This window comes from Bemisia tabaci, chromosome 9 (assembly GCF_918797505.1).
Source record: "Bemisia tabaci chromosome 9, PGI_BMITA_v3".
NCBI lineage: Eukaryota > Metazoa > Arthropoda > Insecta > Hemiptera > Aleyrodidae > Bemisia > Bemisia tabaci.
The window spans coordinates 38,369,698-38,390,349 of record NC_092801.1 but is presented as its reverse complement, the minus strand read 5'-3'; the positions used below and the strand labels follow the sequence as shown (position 1 = coordinate 38,390,349).

Here is a 20,652-nt window from a genome sequence, read left to right as displayed (position 1 = left end):
ATTCTGGTTAATAAACGGCACAACCAGAGAGTGTGGTAACTTTCATCAAAATTATCGTGAAAGTAGCAAGATTTTTCCTTTTTGTGACAATAACTTTGGTGGAGGTTACCACACTGTCTGGTTGTGCCGTTTTTTAACCCAGAGTACGGTAAATGTTACCCAACTTTTTTCAACTTTTAGTCTGGTCCACTAGACTGCAGGATACCAACATACTCGATTTAACGTCTGACAAATCTGCGTGAATCATATTCTACGTATACGTAGCGGGTCTGCGATGACGGGTAGTTTTTTTAGGGGGAACTGTCAGTCAACTGGTTGCCTGAACGTGGAATGAGCCTAAACGCGTGGAATAACCTCTATGATTGCGCATGTGATTCTTAGAAGCCCTTTACCTCAAAAAAAAGAAACGCACGCAACATTTGGAAATCGGTTAAATTTTCCTCATTAATATGTGGTTAACGTCACCAACTATGATTACACGCATCAATAATATGCTCTACCAATGAGTGTTCACAGAGTTTTTGCAATTACTTTTTTCTTGACCTTTACCTTACGTGGTTATTTTTCTGGGAAGCTTTTGGAATCACTTAACGACGCACAGTGTTGGATTCGACTTTAAAACTTGACTATAACTACTTAAAAGTTGAAACTACGGAATGAGAAAGTCCTCAATTCAAAAGATCATGAGTGAAAACTGGACACTAAAAAGGTCGTCCGATTCAGTTCGTTCAGTTTTGAACTTATATTCATTCAAACGGCTCTAAAACGGGCTCACTGCATGTTTAAACATCTGGTTTTTTTTTCAAAATTCCTTTGAAAAAATCTATCTAATGTGGAAAAATGTCTATTTCAGAGACTCTTATGGTAAAATATTTTGTGGCAGGATCCGCACTTGACAGCTAGAGCCAAGAATTGTGTCCCGGCTGCCGAAATTCGGCAGAATTTCCGAAAATTCAGCATATTCTATCGAGGATTTGGCGGTTCTGTTGGGACCGAAAATCTCGGCTCCAGCTGCCAAAATTCTCGAGGTGCAGAAACTGTCGCAACTTTTTTTCCGTGCAGTACCTCTACTCTCACTTTTATTCTGATAGTTTTCCTTGTGACACTTAGTCTGGGCTATATAGAAATGTTTGGATCGGTTGATTCATGTTGATCTCATCAATACATTTGTAGTAAAATAGAATATGGGGTGAGTACAGTTAAATCTCTTAGAAATCTGTGCGTGGAAAATCCACCAGCTTTTCAATGGTAACAGCAAGTGCAAACTTCGGAAATAGCAATTTTCTTCAAAATATGTTTTTAAAAAAGGGTTTGGACCAGGTTCAATGGCAAAATACCACACTGTTCGCCGTTTTCGTTTTTGAGAATCTAGAAAGTACATGACGACAGGAGATTTGATGGGTCCCTTCCCTCGACGATGTGAACGCACTCATAGTTTTTCCGCGGTTTTTTCGTCTTAAACGCCTCCGTTTTCCTGGAAGCTTTTTAAATCACCTCACCACGCGATAATCCAGTCATGCTAGGGAAGAACATCGTATGAAAACTGGAATGTTGCCGAATGTCTCTCAATACACTGTGCATTTATTTAAAAAATATGCATATTTCTCCTTTAAATTATCAGACATAATTGTGGACAAAATTCTCTCATTAATTTATATATTTATCTCTTAAAAGTTATAAATCTCTCCTGAATAAATCTCAGCGTTCTTCCTTAACACAACAACAGTTTTCTAATTTATCGGTGTGAGCTTTCGGTCGTTGCCCCTTCAATAAAATTTGACTCCCACTCGTTATTCACTTAAAAGTACTTAAAACTACTTAAAAGTACTTAAAGTCACTTTAAAGTATTTGAACATTTTTGGGGAAATTTCATAAATTGTCTGAAAATAAATATTTTAAAAAGGAAAAATGTACAACATTTTGTCTCACCCGAACGGAAAAACGTGACTCAATTCCAACGTCGCAACATTGATTCAAATATTTCAATTTGTTTACAAGAATGTAAATGTTCAATTTGTGTCCGAAATTTTTGTGATTTTTGAATGTGATCAGAAGAAAAATGAGTGAAATTTTCAGTTCACTAAAAGTTTTTTTCTTTTCAAATTGATAATTGATTAGTGCACATCCTATTTTCGGCTATGTTGCTCACGTAGCCCTATAGCACCACAACAAATGACACCAACGAAACTAACACAATATGAAAATAGGGCAAATGGAAAGACGGCGCAGAGATACAACTATTCGTGCTTGATGGATGTCTGTGTTGCATCTGCAAAATTGAAGGCGCGATGGCACGAGCTGTGAATTCGCGATGTTCCGCAGCTCCGCTTTATGCTGCCAATGAGAAGTCGTGAGAAAAATTAAGAAACGAGGCTCGATTATTACGGCTCTCCTATTTACGGCTGCGTTGCTCATGCAGTCTTTAAAGCACCGCTAAAAATACAAATAAGACAAACTGAAAAAAACACATTATGGAAGGTTAGGTAGAGCCTAAACAAGAGCAAAGTAAAAGGAGGCGCATTGATGACGGCGCATAGATACAACTATTCGTACATGATGGATGTCCGTGTTGCATCTGTAAAATTGAAGGCGCGATGGCGCTATACGTGAACTCGCAATTATCCTTCCTATGATAGTGAGGTGTCACTGGAAAAAAAATACACATTGAATCTAGAGTCCAGACTCTTGAAAACATTGACAAGAAAAAATACTCTTGATTCAATCAAATTTTTGCTGAAATCAAAAGGAAATCCGCTCAAATTAAGAGGCTTGGTTATTGATTTAAGCAAAAGTCCGATTGGATCAAGAGTATTATTTCTTGTCGATGTTTTTAAGAGTCTGGACTCTAGATCCAATTTGTTTTTTTTCCAGTGAATATAAATGTTCAATTTGTATCCGAAATTTTTGTGATTTTTGAATGAGTTCAGAGGAAAAATGAGTGAACTTATCAGCTCAAAATTCCGACGATCCTCTCGGTGAAAAGTCAAATTCCGAGGGTAAATTTGGCAACATTGAAAATTAGCCACGTTCTTTCGTGAGGAGGACGACAATTTGAATGCTCAATTGGGGTTTTTCCTATGGCATGACATCAGTGGCGTGGCGTGCTTTGCGATATATCGATTGATCGGCCATTTAAACCTATGGACAAGTGTCGATAAACAGGGTGTTCGCAGCGAACACCTTAATAATCGATTATTTACCACAGTTTCAAATGGGGAAATATCGATAGATCGCAAAGCACGCCACGCCACTGAATGACATAAATATTCCGTAGTCTTCAAATATTCCGTTTCTCATCGAAAACATTCGGCAACGTCTGAAGGCACTTACGTTGTTCTTCCCCAACAAGGCAGAATCAATCTCCATTGCGCTACTCTTTATCTTCCGTCGACGCGCAATTTCGTTCCTAGTCGCTCGCGAAATGAAGTCCCGCGAACAAGGGTGCTATATCGGAGTGTCGCGCGCCATTTTCCGGCCGGTCACGATGGCCGGCGTCCTGGTCGTCATAGTGGCCGGCATTTCATCGGCCGCCATATTGCCGGGCACTAACGGCGATGGCATCCATCCAGAGGTCGGTTACGCGCGTGGCATCCGAAGAAACGTCGTCGCTGAAGGACCTGGGAACGAAGAGGGAAAAGTGGGTGGTGCGAACGAGGGATTCAGTGCAGTGGAAGGGGTGGGTGCTGTTCAAGTGGAGGTTGCATCCCCTGAAGATGAAGACAAGGGTGAAACCGCCGATGGAGTCCAGAGCATTACTCCAGACGCTGAAGGAGCCGGCAGTGTTATCTTGCCACGGGGCTTACAAACTCGTGTGGCGAGAAATACATGGCGTAAGTACACAAAGTTTCCCTTGTTTCCCTGTAAGAATTGAACTTAATTTACTCACAGTGGCGGGTCCAGACTGAGTTGGAGGATGGGGGGGGGGGGGCATTTGCTGATGTCAAGTACACTGAAAAAAAAAGATTGGTAGAATTTACCATTCCTTCACGCTGTATTTTACACAGCGTCAATTTGGAGTCAATTCTGCCAGAAGAAAGGTAAATGTTATATACTGGTACTGGTAATTCCTCTGGCAGATTCGACTTTAAGATTGGTAGAATTTACTATTCTTTCACGTTGTGTGAAATACAGCTTGAAGGAATGGTAAATTCCACCGATCTTTTTTTCTTCAGTGTAGGGGGTATGGGAGGGGGAAACTCCCAAGAGCAAGGGGTTCGGGGGGTCTCCCTCGCAAATTTTTTTAAAAAATAGCCCTCCCAGATTGAATTTCAACCAGTTTTAGCGTACAATTGATGCATCATTTGAAAGTTGAAAATTGACGAACAATAATACCCCTTGGGGAAATGCTATTTTGGTATACATGGCCTATTTATTTCTGTGGTATTGAGTAAAGTTTGGTTTAGTAAACCTGGTTAAATAGTTCTGAAGTTCTGTCTTGACCCATTTCAGTAAAATTTTAGGATCTTTCTGTTCCTTTTCCCCTTGGTCCGCCACTGTTTACTCAGAGACTCGGAGTTAAATTTGGTAGTTAGATAAAAGGAGGAGTAACGTTTTGGGCCTTTTCCGGCCCCACCTGGATTTTGCTAAATGTTTCATATTTTCAAAGTACTAGTCTTAACCTCCGACGTGATGATTAATCCAATTTTTGGCATTTTTGACGCTTCAGGACGATTTTTCTCGAAAATTTGGCAACGTAGGGAAAAGGTACAAATCACATTCCGATGTATTTTTTTACGTTCTTTCCGAAATTGTACACGGTTTCTAGATTAAATTAAGTTTTACACACGTAAACTTGAAAAAACCCCTAAAAATTGGTGAAAATTGGCAACAATGGACCGTTAGGCCTTTTAAAATTCACAGGAAGCCATTTTCATGGCCAGATATGAAAAGTACGTAGAAAAATACATATAGTACCCACCCATAGAGGGTGACTAAGGCCGAAAAACATTCAAAGAGCTGCCTTCAAGTATAAAAAGGCCGCTAAAATCGACATCTCGGTCAATTTTCACATCGTGGGAATCCAGGTACAACTATGATATTTTAGTATGTTGTATGGATGGATAAGAGCTGTTATCTGGTACAGTATGAAAAATGTACTCCACTTTCTTGAACCTTAGACGCGGCGATTGATCGATTTTTTGCCGTTTTTGACACTTTGGGACCAATTTTCTCAGAAATTTGGCAACATAGGAAAAAATTTTACTGAACATTTCTTATTTATTTTTTTACGTACTTTTCAAAAATGTACACAGTTTTTGGATTAAATTGAGTTTTGAATGTGTTACATGGAAAAAACCCCTAAAAATGGGCCAAAAATGGCAACAATGGGCCATAAGGCCCCTTAAAATTTATCGGAGGCCTTTAAAAAGGCCAGAAAACGAAAAGTACGCAAAAAAATACATAAGAATCATGTGCTGGAAGAGTGATATCAGTCGAAAAAGTCAACGAAAATAATTGTTTTTCGATTCCAGGATTTTGGGTTTGAGGCGCTGCTGCGCCCTTGCATGGGCTCCGTTCGGTCTAATATTTGGCACAGAGTCTACCTAACACTAGTACTTTGAAAATATGAAACATTTAGCAAAATCCAGGTGGGGCCGGAGAAGGCCCAAAACGTTACTCCTCCTTTAATTAATTGTGCCGAATTGACGAGATTCCGAGCAATGGGTCAATATCGGTAGCCATAAAATCGCGCCGTTTTGATGATTAGAGCTTATACAAAGATTAGCACAAGAAAAAGCAAGCCGAGAAGCTCCAAAAAGTTCGTGTTAGGGAAGGGCTCGGCTATTCTTTTTATGTATGCTCTTTTTTAAAATCCCCGAAGAAGATAAGATATGATCACCGTTGAGATAAAAGAACTCGCTCACCGAGGTTTCAACTATCAACTTTGAAAGAACTTTTTCACCGCTGATGAAATAAATTATGACGAAAGGAGAATTTTCCTCTGTGCTTTAACATCAGAGGCATTAGGTAAAGGTATCTCAGATTAATCGGACGTATTTCTGCCGAACGGAATTATGTGTATTGAAGCATAAGCCCTGCGACTCATAAGAATACATGCATAAAAGGGCTCACGTCATAATGCACATAGTTCCATTTTGCAGAAATACGTCCAATTCGACTAAAATTAATAAGAGGCTCGGTTCTCGATTCAAGCAAAAATCCGCGTGAATGAAGAGAATGCTCTTTTTTTCGAATGTTTAAAGAGTCCTCACTCTAGATCCGAGAGACTTTTTTTCCAGTGTAGTTATAATCAATTGATCATACGTTCGGAAAAACGGGACCATTTGCAAAATTACCAACTGGAGAGCTCTTTGCATGCCTAACAAGACTTTTCCAATCAACTTTCATCATATTTTTCGAAGTTTCTAAGAGAGTCGATGACATGATTTTAATTAGTAATTTGTATATATTTTATGTCTATGTGTTAAAAGGGTGGGATCCAATGCCTGAAGTCGATATAACATTCAATTTTGAGCACGGAGAAGTCTACGAAAGCGAGGGTAAGTTTCATTTCTCTAGAGCTATTGATGGTGAAACGATTCTTTTCAGATTATTGGGCGGCAAATGGACAAAAAATGTTACGAGAAAAGGTGTATTATTATGTAATTACTATTCAGTAACAAAGACGCTATTGAAATTACTTCATGATAGTTACTCTCGTTCATTGAAAAGATTATTCTAGCGTGCGAAAAGGAAAAATACCTTCTCGAGTTCAAATTTGCCAAAATTCGATTGGTCGCTTATGAGGAACGTTATGAGTGTTTTTCTCAGGAATTTTACAGGAATTTAGATTACTAATGGGTTGCGCTCCCTGACTGCTCTCTGGACCAGTCTTTAGAAAGCGCCTTGCACTTCTAGTTGGCGGCACTTCGCGCCGCGCCGTTGTATCACTGATTCCTTTCATAAGTTGTATGAAAATGATGGGGGGGGGGGGGACAAAATAAATTTCGCAGGCAATCAGCAATTGCCGGCAATTTGTAAGCGGTTCACACGTTGCTCCAATAAATAGCAATAATGTGCATCGGCATAATGCAATTTTTAAGTGTTATGGTCTTAAAAAGTACGAGCTCGTCTTGAAGCGCCTTCATTTTTTGTGATACTCCACGCTTTGCCACGATGTCAGTTGAGTTGCCTGTCCGATCTCAACCTAACTTATGTCACGGAGTTCACTGCACGCTCTTCTGAATGTGCACATTCCTGCCATGTTTTTAAGGATGGACACGTGTCTATTCACATTATAGGCAAGTTAATCAGCACTCGAATTTTGTTCTTTTATTTTTGAATTTTATGATTTTCTATATTTATATATTTATTCACAACTAGCTTGTAAATTGCCGGCGATTGCTAATTGCCTGCGACGTATACAAGGTACAAGTATTACGTGATAAACATCAGAGAAAATAAGGCGACGTGGCCAGTCACTAAGCTGTTTCTAGTTAAAATCATATATTTGGACTTTAAAAACAACAATCTCTGGATCAATTTCAAAACAAAATATGTACCATTAGGTTCCCTATGCACATGTCAGAAATTTTAGCTTATAACTGCAAAATACGGTCAATTTCATCCCGCAACTTGCTTAATCTCTATTGGAAAACTTTCATGACATTTTCCACTCGCTAATCTAGAAAATTTACTGAAAGCACACTAATCCGTACTGCTATTTTCATGGAAAAAATTGAATCGCCCGTTTACATTTGACAATATCTGATGTGACTTGGTTCCTTCCTGCTTAACGCGGTCAAAATGATAGACTCCGTCTTTTTTTTCTCAGAGGATGATGATGATGATGATCGTCCGGATTCCGAAGAGGACGGAACGTACGCGCACGAAACCCCCGGAACAGGGCCAGATAGTGGATTTGTGCGTCACTCCACGACCAGAATGGACCCTGCCGTGCCTGGAAAAATGTTCGACGAAATAAACGAAATGATGAATTTGTCGCGTCCTAAGTCCCCAAGCAGAGCTCCAAATTCAAGCCGCAACGTCCGTATAAAATCGTTTGATGACGAGGGTGATGATGAACCTCATATCGCGACTCCTGTCCGAATGGTCAAAGGCATCCAGAGTCCATCTCGGAATGTACGAACTTCAACTTGGGGCGGTGAAGGAGACGCAGGTAAACGCTGGTCACTGATTGGAGGTACTCAAGTAGAACATCCTTTTTACTTAGTAAGACAGTCACTAACTTTTGTTCATAGAGAAAAAAAAAGGAGGTGTTTGCATTTCGGGCATCTTGGAATTTTTTGATGACTTGATGACGTAGGTGGGTACAGCGACGTTTTTATCCTTGTCGATTTTCTTGGAAATGGTGTAATTTAAGGAAAAAAGTCATTCTATAAAAAGTGCTTGAAATTATATAATGAGTTGATTTAAGTAAAAAAATCGGACATTATGGTCAATTTTTCATATTTTGCTAAACGTCGCTGTACCCACCTACGTCATCAAGTCATCAAAAAATTCCAAGATGCCCGAAATGCAAACACCTCCTTTTTTTTCTCTATGACTTTTGTTCAAGGACTACGTAACACTCACTGGAAAAAAGAAAACACATTGGATCTAGAGTCCAGACTCTTGAAAACATTGACAAGAAAAAAGACTCTTGATTCAATCAGATTTAAGCTTAAATCAAAAGGAAATCCGCTCAAATTAAGAAGCTTGGTTCTTGATTTAAGCTTAAATCTCATTGAATCAAGAGAATTTTTTCTTGTCGATGTTTTTAAGAGTCTGGACTCTAGAACCAATGTGTTTTTTTTCCAGTGGGGGGGTTCAGCCATCACGGAAAAAATTAAATTGCTGGTTTAACAATTTTGTAGTTGAAAAAGTGACTGCAATGTTTCAATGCAACAAAAAATGCTACTTTAACCACCCTCCCCTAGTTAAATTAACTTTCCACTATTGCACACTTATAGACATTGCAGTCACTTTTTTTAGCAATTGAATGGTTAAATCAGCAATGCATTTTTTTCCAAGCAGCGTTACAAAGGGGGGAGAGGGCTCAAGCCCAGCGTTACGCAACAAATCCGAGCCGGGAGAAAAAGAAACTTCGAAAAAAACGAGCAAAAAGTTGGAACATTTGTAAAACATGTACCAGAACGAAGAGTGCGCGAGTTGTTATCCAAAAGTGATTAAAAACATTTTCCCTGATTATTTGGATTGCATTTTGCAAAAAGAAACCAGGAGCATTGCAATGTTGCTAAGATTGTGCAGCTTCTTTTTTCTTGGAAATAAAACAAATTATCCATCGACAATTTCTATTTTACTCGCTGAAAACTGTGAATATAAGACAAAAATTACCGTGTGGATTGCAGCTTTTTTCGTGATTTCAGTTATTTTACTGCCAAGGATGGATTTGCACAATCTTAGCAACATTGCAATGCTCTTGGTTCCTTTTTGCAAAATGCAATCCATTGAGATTGAAATGAAATGCTTTCAAAACAAACCTGCGTTTTGGTGTGTTACCAGGGCCCTACCGAAATCCACATGGAGGTAGAAATATGAAGTCGTATGGGGGTGATGGAGATCTCGGTTTTGCAACCCCCAAGTATCAAGGTCAGATGTCTGTGATGTCAGGACATGGAGGTCCTTTCAACGGCTTCAATCGTGTTCCCTATAGCCCCAATAATGGCTGGGCAATGAGTGGCTTCGATCGTAGCCCCTATGGCTTCAATGGTGGCTTCAATGGCTACAATGGCTTCAATGGTGGCTACGGTGGTTTCAATGGCTTTAATAGAAACAATTTCATGAACAATGGTAATTTTTACTAGAACGAATGTTCTGATAATTGTTCTGGTGCGTTATCAAAAAGAGCAGTGCTTAAGTGAAAATATGAAGTTTTGGGAAAACGGATCTAGTGGCATCCGAGCGGAAAATTTTATCGAACGAAATCCCCCGTTCTTCGTAAAATAGTCTAAAATCGTCCAAAAGACTCTAGAAATGTTTCGATGGCTAAAAATAAGCGATATATAGATGACCAAAGGACTAGACGAGACTGGATATCTTCGTTTGCGATATTGCAGAATTTCTGCCATACTTATTTGTCTCTGTGAAAAACAAGTCAACGCATTTCCCTGAAAACTTACTTGATTTTTCTTCAATGTTCAAATATGCTGTACAAAGTCTAAGCAATTAACTTAGCCTGTTCCTCTTCGAGAGAATAAAATAGGAGGAGAAGTTTGGAAACTAACAATGGAGATACGTATGGTCTCGCACTTACGCAATTGATACATTGTTAGAAATCACACTGAAAAAAATTCTCGGCGTTTTTACCAAGGTCCGTTGCTTGGTACCTTTACCATCTCACTTTTTTTTACCAATTTTGGTAATTTTACTAAGACAGTCTGTTAAGCTTACCTAAAAACCGGTATTTTTACTGTTTTTTCAGGTAAGAATACCACTTTTATCGGTAATCTATTCCCGGTAAATTTGCCATTTTATCTCGGTAATTCTACCACAGTCGATAAAAAATATTGGCGTTTTTACCAAGGTCCAGTAAAATTACCCAGAAAGTTCAATAATTTTACCGAGATTTCTCGGTAAAATTACCAATTCCATAAATGGTAATTTTACCAAGAAAAAACTCGGATCAAATAGAGCCCTGAATTCTTGGTAAGTTTACCCTTTTCTTAGTAAATACATCGAGTTTTTTTTTCAGTGCAAGGAGTAAAATTCAGTGCCAATCCATACATGGTGATATAGGGTTAAACGGCCAGACTGCAGGAGACGAAACATCCCCAAATCCCCTCTCCAAATTGAGATTTCGATTTTTTTTAGATTACTTATGAATTCAGGGCATGCAAGTACATGGATGTACAAATTTTCATGAGATTTGGTTCACAACCGGTGCCTCAATTCAGGGAATCCGATTTACTTTCCGAAAGGGGGGGGGGGCGTAGCTCTTTTGGAAAAAACTTTGTACAACAAAAAAGTTTTATTTTGACCCATAGAGCACGCTCCTGCAGTCTGGCCGTTTAACCCTGGATTACCCTGGATTACCCTGTATGTTGTCCACAAACCTCAGGTGATGAAATTAGCACAATAAAGGCGTATGGCACTTCGCAAAAAGATAAGCATATTCCGCTCCGCAATAAAGCAAGTAACTCCGTTAGGAGAAAGGATTCTGCTTCGCATCCATATCACTCAGGGCTTTTGGACGTTGTATGTATGAATGGATTCTGGCACCTAATTTTACTCTATTTTTTTTTTCCATGGGTAATTTATTAAAATGAGACAGATTTCGAACAGAGCAAAGCAAAATACGCCCGTGGTTTGGTATGGTTAACTCGTGCCATGTTGGTACTACTTTAGCACCATGTTGGTACGATGATGGTAACAACATGATCTCAGCATGGTACCAATATAATTATTTTAAAACCCTTTATTGCATCGCGTTGCATGAAAGCAACAAATGGTTTCCAGCTTTATTTCTATGCTGGAGTATTGAATTGAATCAAAGCAAGAAATGATGTTTGGGGAGCATTATAAGCCTGATCTCCTTACTTAAAAAATTACAAAAAAATCGATTTCAACTGACTCTATTGTCGAAAAAATACTCTACTATGTAGATTTTCTCTCCGAAATCAACGATTAGCTCATGCAACAAAGGGTTAAGCTCCACTCCCAACTTATTTCAATATTTATGAATTTTTTAAAACTTTGTTACCCCTCGATTGTGTTTGTAGCATTGCGTGCTGTGCAAGATTTCGTTGAGAGTCCGTCTGCGTTTACACCGACGATTGAATGCCCGGCGAAAATTGGGAAATACGTTTGCAAAATCCAATGTCGGATGAAAGACGAGACACTGAGGGGAGTGTGCTTTCATGACAGTTGCTTCTGCGCTCCTCAGGAACGAAAGGAGGCTCTGAAGCACATGAGCAGAAGTTACCGTGAGTAGTTTTAAAGAGTACATGAGTCGTATTTTGTTCGAAGGCAACACTCGCAATTAACATGTTATGAAAACAAGCAACAATCACATTTTGTTCGGAGTTGTTTTGCGCTGTGGGGGCGGGCTTATTTTAGCGCAAAATTTGGGAGCCCCTACAGCAACATTGTTGTATACAACAACTGCAACGTGCTCTGAGCCAAGTCACTTTTATGTTGCTGCCCAAGACAACGCTGTTTTCTAACCTAAAATTGAAAATTAGCCCTCTCATTGGTTGTTCAGAACCACGTGAAAGAAACAAGAAAAAAAAAAACAGCGACAATTCGTTGTTTCGAACAGAATACGACTACCATTACCTACGCAGTACCAATAATGTGCGATACTGTAGAATTATCTTGGGCATCTTAATGCCAAGTACTATAACTTGAACGACGAATACGTTAAGCAAGGTTAAGTCGCATGGAGCTTTCAGGGCCCTAAAAAGGCAGCCAACCTACGGATTCAAATTATACAAATAGATTTATTATCGCAATCGTTACAACCCGTCGTTTGCATAGCACGTATTTGACTTAGTCTTTGCATAAATTCACTAATTTTTTGGGGAACTCTTATTTATGAACATTATTGGTAATTGTCGTCTGAAAATTGCGGCAGGGACATTTTTGTATTAGAAGGTTGGCTGACCTTTTGGGACTTAAGAGCTCCATTCGAAATGCCCATTGTCTTTCTTCAAATGGGCATATTTCTATCAAAGAGAACTATGTGCAAAGGGAAAGATGGGGTGTGCTCGTTATTGATTGGGCCATAAGAATGAATGGGAAATATAAAGCGCCAATGACGTCAGCGGCAACGACGAGAGAAACGACGATCGGGAAGGCTGTCTTTAACTCATGAGCCCTGTCCACAAGGCTCTAGATACATGCCCACGGCTCAAGGGTGCCGCCCTTAGTTGGCTCACAGTTCCGTTTGCGGAGTTGGAGAAGCGAGATTTCACGTTCTGTCAAACGGAGCTATGTGCACAGTGTATGAACCGTGGGCATGTATCTAGAGCCTTGTGGACAGGGCTCATGAGTTAAAGACCGCCTTCCCGATCGTCATTTCTCTTATCGTTGCCGCTGACGTCACTGGCGCTTTATATTTCCCATTCATTCTTATAGCCCGACCACTAACGAGCACACCCCATCTTTCCCACTGCACATAGCTCTGTTTGATAGAAATACGTCTAAATGTACTCTAATTCAGTGTGTTGCGAAGTAAGCGACTACGAACCGCACTGGAAAAAAAACCACCAAATACAACACGAAAAGGAGCCTAGATCCGAGACATCCACAAGTTTTAATATTGCATTCGTGCTATTTTTGTGAGTCGCATCGAATTTAACAATACCGCCTTGCGAAAATTCATTATTCTTTGGAGACTTTAACGCAGATGTAGAAAAAACAACTCAACATGAAAAGGAGCATAGATGCAAGACATCCACAGGTTTTAATATTGCATTCATGCTATTTTTGTGAGTCGCATCGAATTTAACATCACCGCCGTGCGGAAATTCATTATTCTTTGGAGACTTTAACGCAGATGTAGAAAAAACAACTAAAGCGTTGGTTGCCTCTCTGGAGTTTTTAAACCAGATATTAAGGCTCAACTATGATCGGCATATTGTTTTTCGGAGAAGAGACAATATTCTACGATACTTTTGCTTTCCTGAGATTATTGAAATTAGTTTTATAAAGAAACCTATCGTTCGTGCGCGCACTGGAAAAAAAAGCACATTGGATCTAGAGTCCATACTCTTAAAAACATCGGCAAGAAAAAATACTCTTGACTCAATCAGATTTAAGCTTAAATCAAAAGGAAATCCGCTCAAATTATTAAGAGGCTTGGTTTTTTATTTAAGCTTAAATCTGATTGAGTCAAGAGTATTGTTCCTTGCCGATGTTTTTAAGAGTCTGGACTCCAGATCCAATGTGTTTTTTTCCAGTGTGTTTATCCCATCAAACAGTGGAAGAATTCCTTTGCACGGCATGATTGCGAAGAATTATGTGTGATATTTCGAATGTATTTCAGGAGCTTTGGTCAGTGGATACGACACAATCTGCGACAACTGGAAGAACCTTAAACAGTGTATGCGGTTCTGTAAAGCCTTGACGCCGAATAAAAGCTACACGGGTATCTGCAAGGATGACCACTGTCAATGCGTGACCAACCCGTCGATCCCAGAAGCGAAGAAGTACGCCTGCATGAAAGCCATCCGGAAGGTGAAGAAGATGGAGGACACGGCGTTGAAATACCTGGGGTTCCGACCTTTGCCGCTCAGCCAACTCAGCGCCGCCGCCGAGAAGAAGGTGAACGAAGTTGCGGACGCGACGCTTCGGGAGTTGAAGTCGAGCAACAAGATAGACGGCTGCACGGAAGAGGACATCAAGAATTTGAGGAGCATTTTGGCGGGTTTGGCGCAAGGACTGAGTTTAGCGAGAGGCCACGGTGGTGCACAGACACCGACGCCGTCGTCCAATGGGAGTCAAGAATCTAAACCTGGGGCGCCTAGTTCAGCACCCCGGAGATTCGAACCCGGATCACCCGGTCCGAGAGTTAAAGGAACTTAGATTTGACCACACACCACAAGTACACTGGACGCCCCCCCCCCCCACCACCACCAAGAACCCCAAACTACTTGATCCGAAAGACAGCAACCGAGCATCATACACTGGAAACTGGAAGAAATGTCAATACTATTTGGATTCCATTTTGTAAAAAGGAACCAGGAGCATTGTTCCATTTTGCTATGGTTGTGCATCTTACATTATTTGCAAAAAATTACTGAAATAAGTAGTGCACAAAATTAAATTTACAAAGGTGATTTTCGTCTTAAATTCATCGTTAATTGGGAGTAAAGATAACACTTGTTCAGGTGATTAGTTTATATTTGGAAGGTAAAAAAAGTTGCGAAGAATATTTGGCAACGCCTAATGGCTCATATGACGTCCTTCCTTATCACGACAGTATTACCGTGCTAAAGAAGAACATCGTATGAGCGCCAAGATGTTCTCAAATATCTTCTCATGTAAGATAAATTTTCAAGGGTATATATACATGCGCATGACTGTCTCCCAATTTTTCACAGACTTTAATTTGAGAGGCTTGAGGAGACAAGACGCAAAAAAGCAGCTTTGGAAACGATTGAGGTATTAATGCGATTTCAAGTAAAACTAGTCTTAATACGTACTCGGTGAAAAATTTGCTCCCAAATTTCAATTTTTAATCATCGAAAAGTCAGTTTGAACTTTCTTTCCGCCACGAGGATCCATGTAGTTTCGAAACTTCAAACACGTATATCCAGAAATTGCAAGGACTGCACTAATGCGCCTTGTCCCCCAAGCCCCTCATTTGCACTTTAATCCCCAGTGCCCCAATTACAAGGAAAAATATTCATAACTTTCCTAAAAAATGAATGTTTTATGATGGGAAATTAGGCAACATATGAATGTTCATGCGACGTTTTTCTTTAGCACGGCACACAGTGGATCGAGTCAATAGGAGAGGTCGGACAAAATTTGGATTTTTTAAACGCTTACAACTCCGTCTATACAAAACATCGAGGTTCTGAAAGTGGTTCCATTGATTTTTTCGTGAAATTTTACTCTATACGCACTCCTTGAAATTTATAATTTTACGAACTAAACATCAAAATTTGAAGTTTTAGTAAAAAATGTCATGTCCGACCTCTCCAATGGACATGATCCACTGTACGGCAGCGTAGAATTCAAGAAAACAAACTCGTGTGAGCGCCTGACCATGAAAAGTGGAACTGTGCTGTTGTGGTCTGATGACCACTGCGTCTTACTCTTCTCGGATGGCATCGCGGAGAGAGGAACTGATCTGCACTGTGGCTTTGCAAAACAATGGACCCCTAGACAAGATAATACGAGTAATTAAAGCATTAAGTGACATGTTTCCTCAACAGAGGTTCATGTAGAATACTTATAGGTATCCAAAATCAACTAAGAAATGGACGAGGAAAAAAAATAGTGAGAAACGTAGCCCGAACTGTACGTAACAAGGTTATAAAGTAGTGTTGGGTCCGCACAATTTTGCGGGGAAAACAATGTAAAAAAATCAAAAATTTCAATCGGAGGGAAAAATTAATGGGGTGGGAAATTTGTAGGTAGATATTTGAAACTTGATGAATTTCATTTGGATACACTGAAAAAAAAAAAAAACTCAGCAATGGAGGTCAAACTTTCGGGCTATATAGACAACCCGATCGCGTTCCGGGCTCAGAGGCCGAAAGTTGCGGTGTAGCACCCTGAGCATTCGAAGCAACGGCTCCAGCACCCGATGCTTTCGGCCTATGAACCCGGAACGGACGGTATGTCTATACAGCCCGTAACTTTTTTTTTCAGTGCAGGTTATTAACAATTCGTGGACGTTTTGTCGAGATTACAGGCGAAAGTAGGAACTTTTTAGTGGAGGAACCAGAATTTGAAAATAATCGGTTCAATTCCCAAAAACGAAGAGTTGAAAATCATTGAGCAATCTCATCGGCAACAGCGTTGGCCACGAGTCCGAGGCCGCTGCTTGGCAACCGGTTCCGAACTAATCCCAGTCAATAAATAAATAATCCAAAACGTAACCGAACCCGAAACCGAAACCGAGAGAGAGAACGAACAGAAATCGGGAGAAGGAAACGAAGCGAACCGGATGGAAAAGGAAAACGGGCGTAATCACACAGGTTGCGAGGCTCCTAAACGAGGGGGTGGATTTTGATTTATCTGATCACATTTTTCTTTGCTTTCTCCCACCCTCACCCCTATCCGTAGCCCGCGATCGTCTCCGATCCGCTTACCTTGAACCGCCCGCCGCGCCGCGCCGTGGTCCTGCCGTGAAGCCGGCCAAATACGCTCGATTTTTGTGAATGGCCCCGTTTTCTCGACGTTGCCTAACGTGGATTTGTAAATGTTTATTTACTTTTTAGCTCCTGTTTAAGATAACCTATCCTATATAACCTATCCTGTCCTATTGTGATTTAAGGACGAGATTCCCCACTACGTTGCGCTGCTGTGCGGTTTGTGTCTTTGAGAAGCAATAATGGGTCGGTTGCGCTGGTCACAGAATCTTGTCTTAATGCTTCATTTTTGTAGATGAGCTAAAAATAATAATACTGTCTGAACAACTTTCTACAACTGTTAACTTTCTTCTTTCAATATTAACCGAGATATCGCCCCTTGAAAAGTCGAGTTGTGAAAACTCGTCATCCACTACCGCAGGTAACAGAACACCCTTGGTTTCTTCCACCTTGCTTTCATCAGTCGATGTGGCGCACATTCGCACTGGTTGTTCAACAAGAAACTTTGATGAAAGCACTCAAACGGTGGTATCAGAACGTCGCTGTAATAATGATTTCAAGTAAAACTAGTCTTAATGCATACTTGGCGAAAATTTCGCTCCCAAATTTCAATTTTTGAATCATCAAAAAGTCAGTTTTAACTTTCTTTCCACCATCAGGATCCATGTAATTTCGAAATTTCAAACACGTATTTCTCGAAAAAGGAAGGACTGCACCTATGCGCCTTGTCCTCTGTGCCCCTGAATTACTTTATGTATCGGCCTGGCAACATAGCAGCGTATCCTTAGACCATGCGTTAAACAATGTTTCATGTGCCCCCCCCCCCATATATCCTTTTTTTTCACCCCCTACCCATCCTGACCGCACATGATCCTTAGGGGTGGAAGGAGGGAGTCAGGAGAGAATTCGATAGAAGTGAAATCATTTATAGTATTGTTTGCCCGCCGCCATAGACTGTCTAAACAGGTCGTTTCTCCAGAGTTACAACCATTTTCCGTCTGTCTTTGGGTCGCGTCTTTTGAGTCTCGAACTGATTGTCCTGCGTCCCTAAATCTCATTCGGCAGGTCCTACAGGAAGGAAGAAGAATGTCCGATTGTCCACTCCGATTAACGACTTAGAACTGTCCTATCCTTCTGAGAGAGTGGATATCGCTTTGAGTGGGGACCAAAGGCAAATCCTTGAAACGAAGAAGGAACCCACAACCTTGTATCTTGGATATTTTCACTATACTACCGTGCTAAGGAAGAACGCCGTATGAACATTCGAGAGTTGCCAAAGTGCCTCGGAGAAAACACGTAATTTTTTGGTAAATCATGCGGTTTCTCCTTGACAATTGTAGACGTCTTAGATAAAATTACGAAGAAAATTGTCTGAAATAATTGAAGGAGAATATTCAAAATTTTCCATGTAAATTAGGTTTTTATTGAAAAAAATTTGGCAAAGTCTGAGGGCGCATACGGCGTTCTTTCTTAGCATTGCAGTATAAGGTTTGCCATCTTCAGCCTCTTATGGATCAACCGAACCGTTTATTTGGACGTATTTCTGTCAAACGGAAACTATGTGCATTATGACGTGAGCCCCAATATGCATGTATTCTTATGAGTCCCGGGGCTCATGTCTTAATGAACATAGTTCCTTTTGATAGAAATACGTCCATTTAATTCTCAACAAAGATTATGAGCAAAACACACTTGTCTTTCGAATAATGTCAGTGCCCTACGCCTGGCTGCGCACCTTGTATAAGATTCGCTAGCCGCAGTTCGGCTTTGCAAAATTTCTTTTTCTTACTTTGCATCATTAGATACGATGGGGATGGATTCGATCGACATAAAACAATCGAAAAGTAAAAATATGACCCGATCGACAAAATTTGATTGATTCACGGCGGAGGTTGTCGATCAATGCACAGCTTCATCGATCAATTACGGATTTGTCGATCGACCCACGGGGTTTGCCAATTGACCCACCGGTTGGGCCAATTGATTTACGGGTTTGTAAACCACTTGACGGAGATGTTCATATATTCACTGCTTTATCGGCCGAGTCAGGGGAGCGTCGATTGTTTCACGGTTGTCGAACGAAGCTTTGTCGATCAAATCACGCCGATAGGATCTCGTGTTTTTTTCGATCGATTCTTGTCTATGGAATCCATACCTACCCTCCTTAGAGACTGGTAGTATGAAAGTAACTATAAATCGTCACCCTCCGGCGAAAGTATCACAGGCGCCATGCAACGATTCAAAATTTCCACCGGACATGATAACGCGTAATTTAATCACCGGATCGAAAAGCGATGACTTAAAATGTTCAATTCACACTGCTCGGGCCTTGTTTGCTAATCTGATATTCGGGAAAAGCACACGCCCACCCTCTAATTCAAACAATGGGTCTCTCATCGCGTTTTCTCGATTGTTCCACCAACGAATTTCACTGACGGTCGCGTTATATTGTGTCGAGCGTCAGAAAATGAATTAATATTAAAAGTCCTCAAAAGAGGAGCTTGGCTGCTTTAGATGCATAATCATTGATAAGAGAGCTGTAAGTTTGTCAAGTGTCAAGATACTTTCGCAAAGTGAACTGCCCGATTGAGAATTTGCAGAAATCTGAGATTTTGTAAATTTCATGTTTGAGATGAAACTTCTGAGTGAAGTGAGCGTGAGAATATCCTTGGTTTCTAAAATGAACAATTATCAGAGGAGATGTGATCACTTTACCTAATCTGGTAAAATTCATGTGTTTGAAATGAAAATGTCGCCTGATAGCGTTCTATGCTCGCGCCATCCCGCCTTCAATTGCGCATCCGCAACACGGACATTCATAAAGTATGAATATTTGTATCACTGCGCCGTCAAAATCGCACGTTCTCTCCTATGAATTATTCCCATTTTCTGGTGTTGTGTCATCTGTATTCAAAAGAAAAGTTGAAAACGAGGCTGGACGCTGTATTGCGGTTTTCCAATCTTCTGCTATGTTGCTCATGCACATATCCCTTGAACCACCACTACAAATGAAACGAATGGAAACAACCAGAAAATGGGAATAATGCAAGGGAAAGGACGTGCGATGTTGACGGCGCAGAGATACAACTATTTGTACGTGATGGATGTCCGTCTTGCGTACGCAAAATTGAAGGCGCGATGGCCAGAGGCGTAAACTCGATATGCTTCGCTCTATGTTGCTAGCGAGCCTTTTTGGAGGAAAAGTTAAAAAACCAGGCTGTATTACGTTCCTCCAATCTTCGGCTGTGTTGCTCAGGTAGCCACCACCACAAATAAAGCGAATGGGACAAACCAGAATATAGGAATAATGCAAGGGAAAGGACGTGCGATGTTGACGGCGCAGAGATACAACTATTCGTACTTGATGGATGTCCGTGTTGCATTGCAAAATTGAAGGCGCGATGGCGCGAGGCGTGAACTCGCAGCACTCCGCTCTATGCTTACGCTGAATTCCCGCCATTTTACTTTTTTTACAGAGACATCGTTCAACGAAGCTGTCCAAGAATTTCACTGAATTCTATTTGCGCTGCCGATAAAATTTAGTGGAATTTTCAAACGGATTCAGCCGACAATTTCTCTGTAAAAAAACTAAAGTGGCGGAAAATTTTAATTGTCGCATGGCGCTTGTGGTATTTTGACCGGAGGCTGACGAGATGATGGATCTTCTATCGCGAAACTTATTTCGCGTGTTAAGACTGAAAAAGCAATGCTTCAAACTTGCGAGAAGCATCTCTGTAACCGCACATAAAACCCTAAAAAAAAGGTTTAAAAAACTCGAAAGCCGATGGGCGGGTGACGCGACTTCCGACCGCAGGCGCAGTTCATCCATACTGCTGTGCTACGGAAAAACGTCGTATGAACATTCGAGAGTTGCTAAATTTCCATCGATAAAATGTTCACTTTTTAGGAAAGTTATGAATATTTT

At 40.5% G+C, this 20,652-nt stretch overlaps 1 protein-coding gene across 1 annotated transcript; it reads left to right on the top strand.

The window, feature by feature from the left end:
- Positions 1-3,353: 3,353 nt before the first annotated feature.
- On the top strand, positions 3,354-14,550 carry LOC109034184 (uncharacterized). Its single transcript, XM_019047186.2, has 6 exons — positions 3,354-3,830; positions 6,432-6,500; positions 7,775-8,119; positions 9,466-9,753; positions 11,682-11,885; positions 13,949-14,550. The coding sequence occupies exons 1-6, from the start codon at positions 3,422-3,424 to the stop codon at positions 14,485-14,487; spliced, it is 1,854 nt and encodes a 617-aa protein (XP_018902731.2). The 5' UTR covers positions 3,354-3,421; the 3' UTR covers positions 14,488-14,550.
- The last annotated feature ends 6,102 nt before the right edge of the window (positions 14,551-20,652 follow it).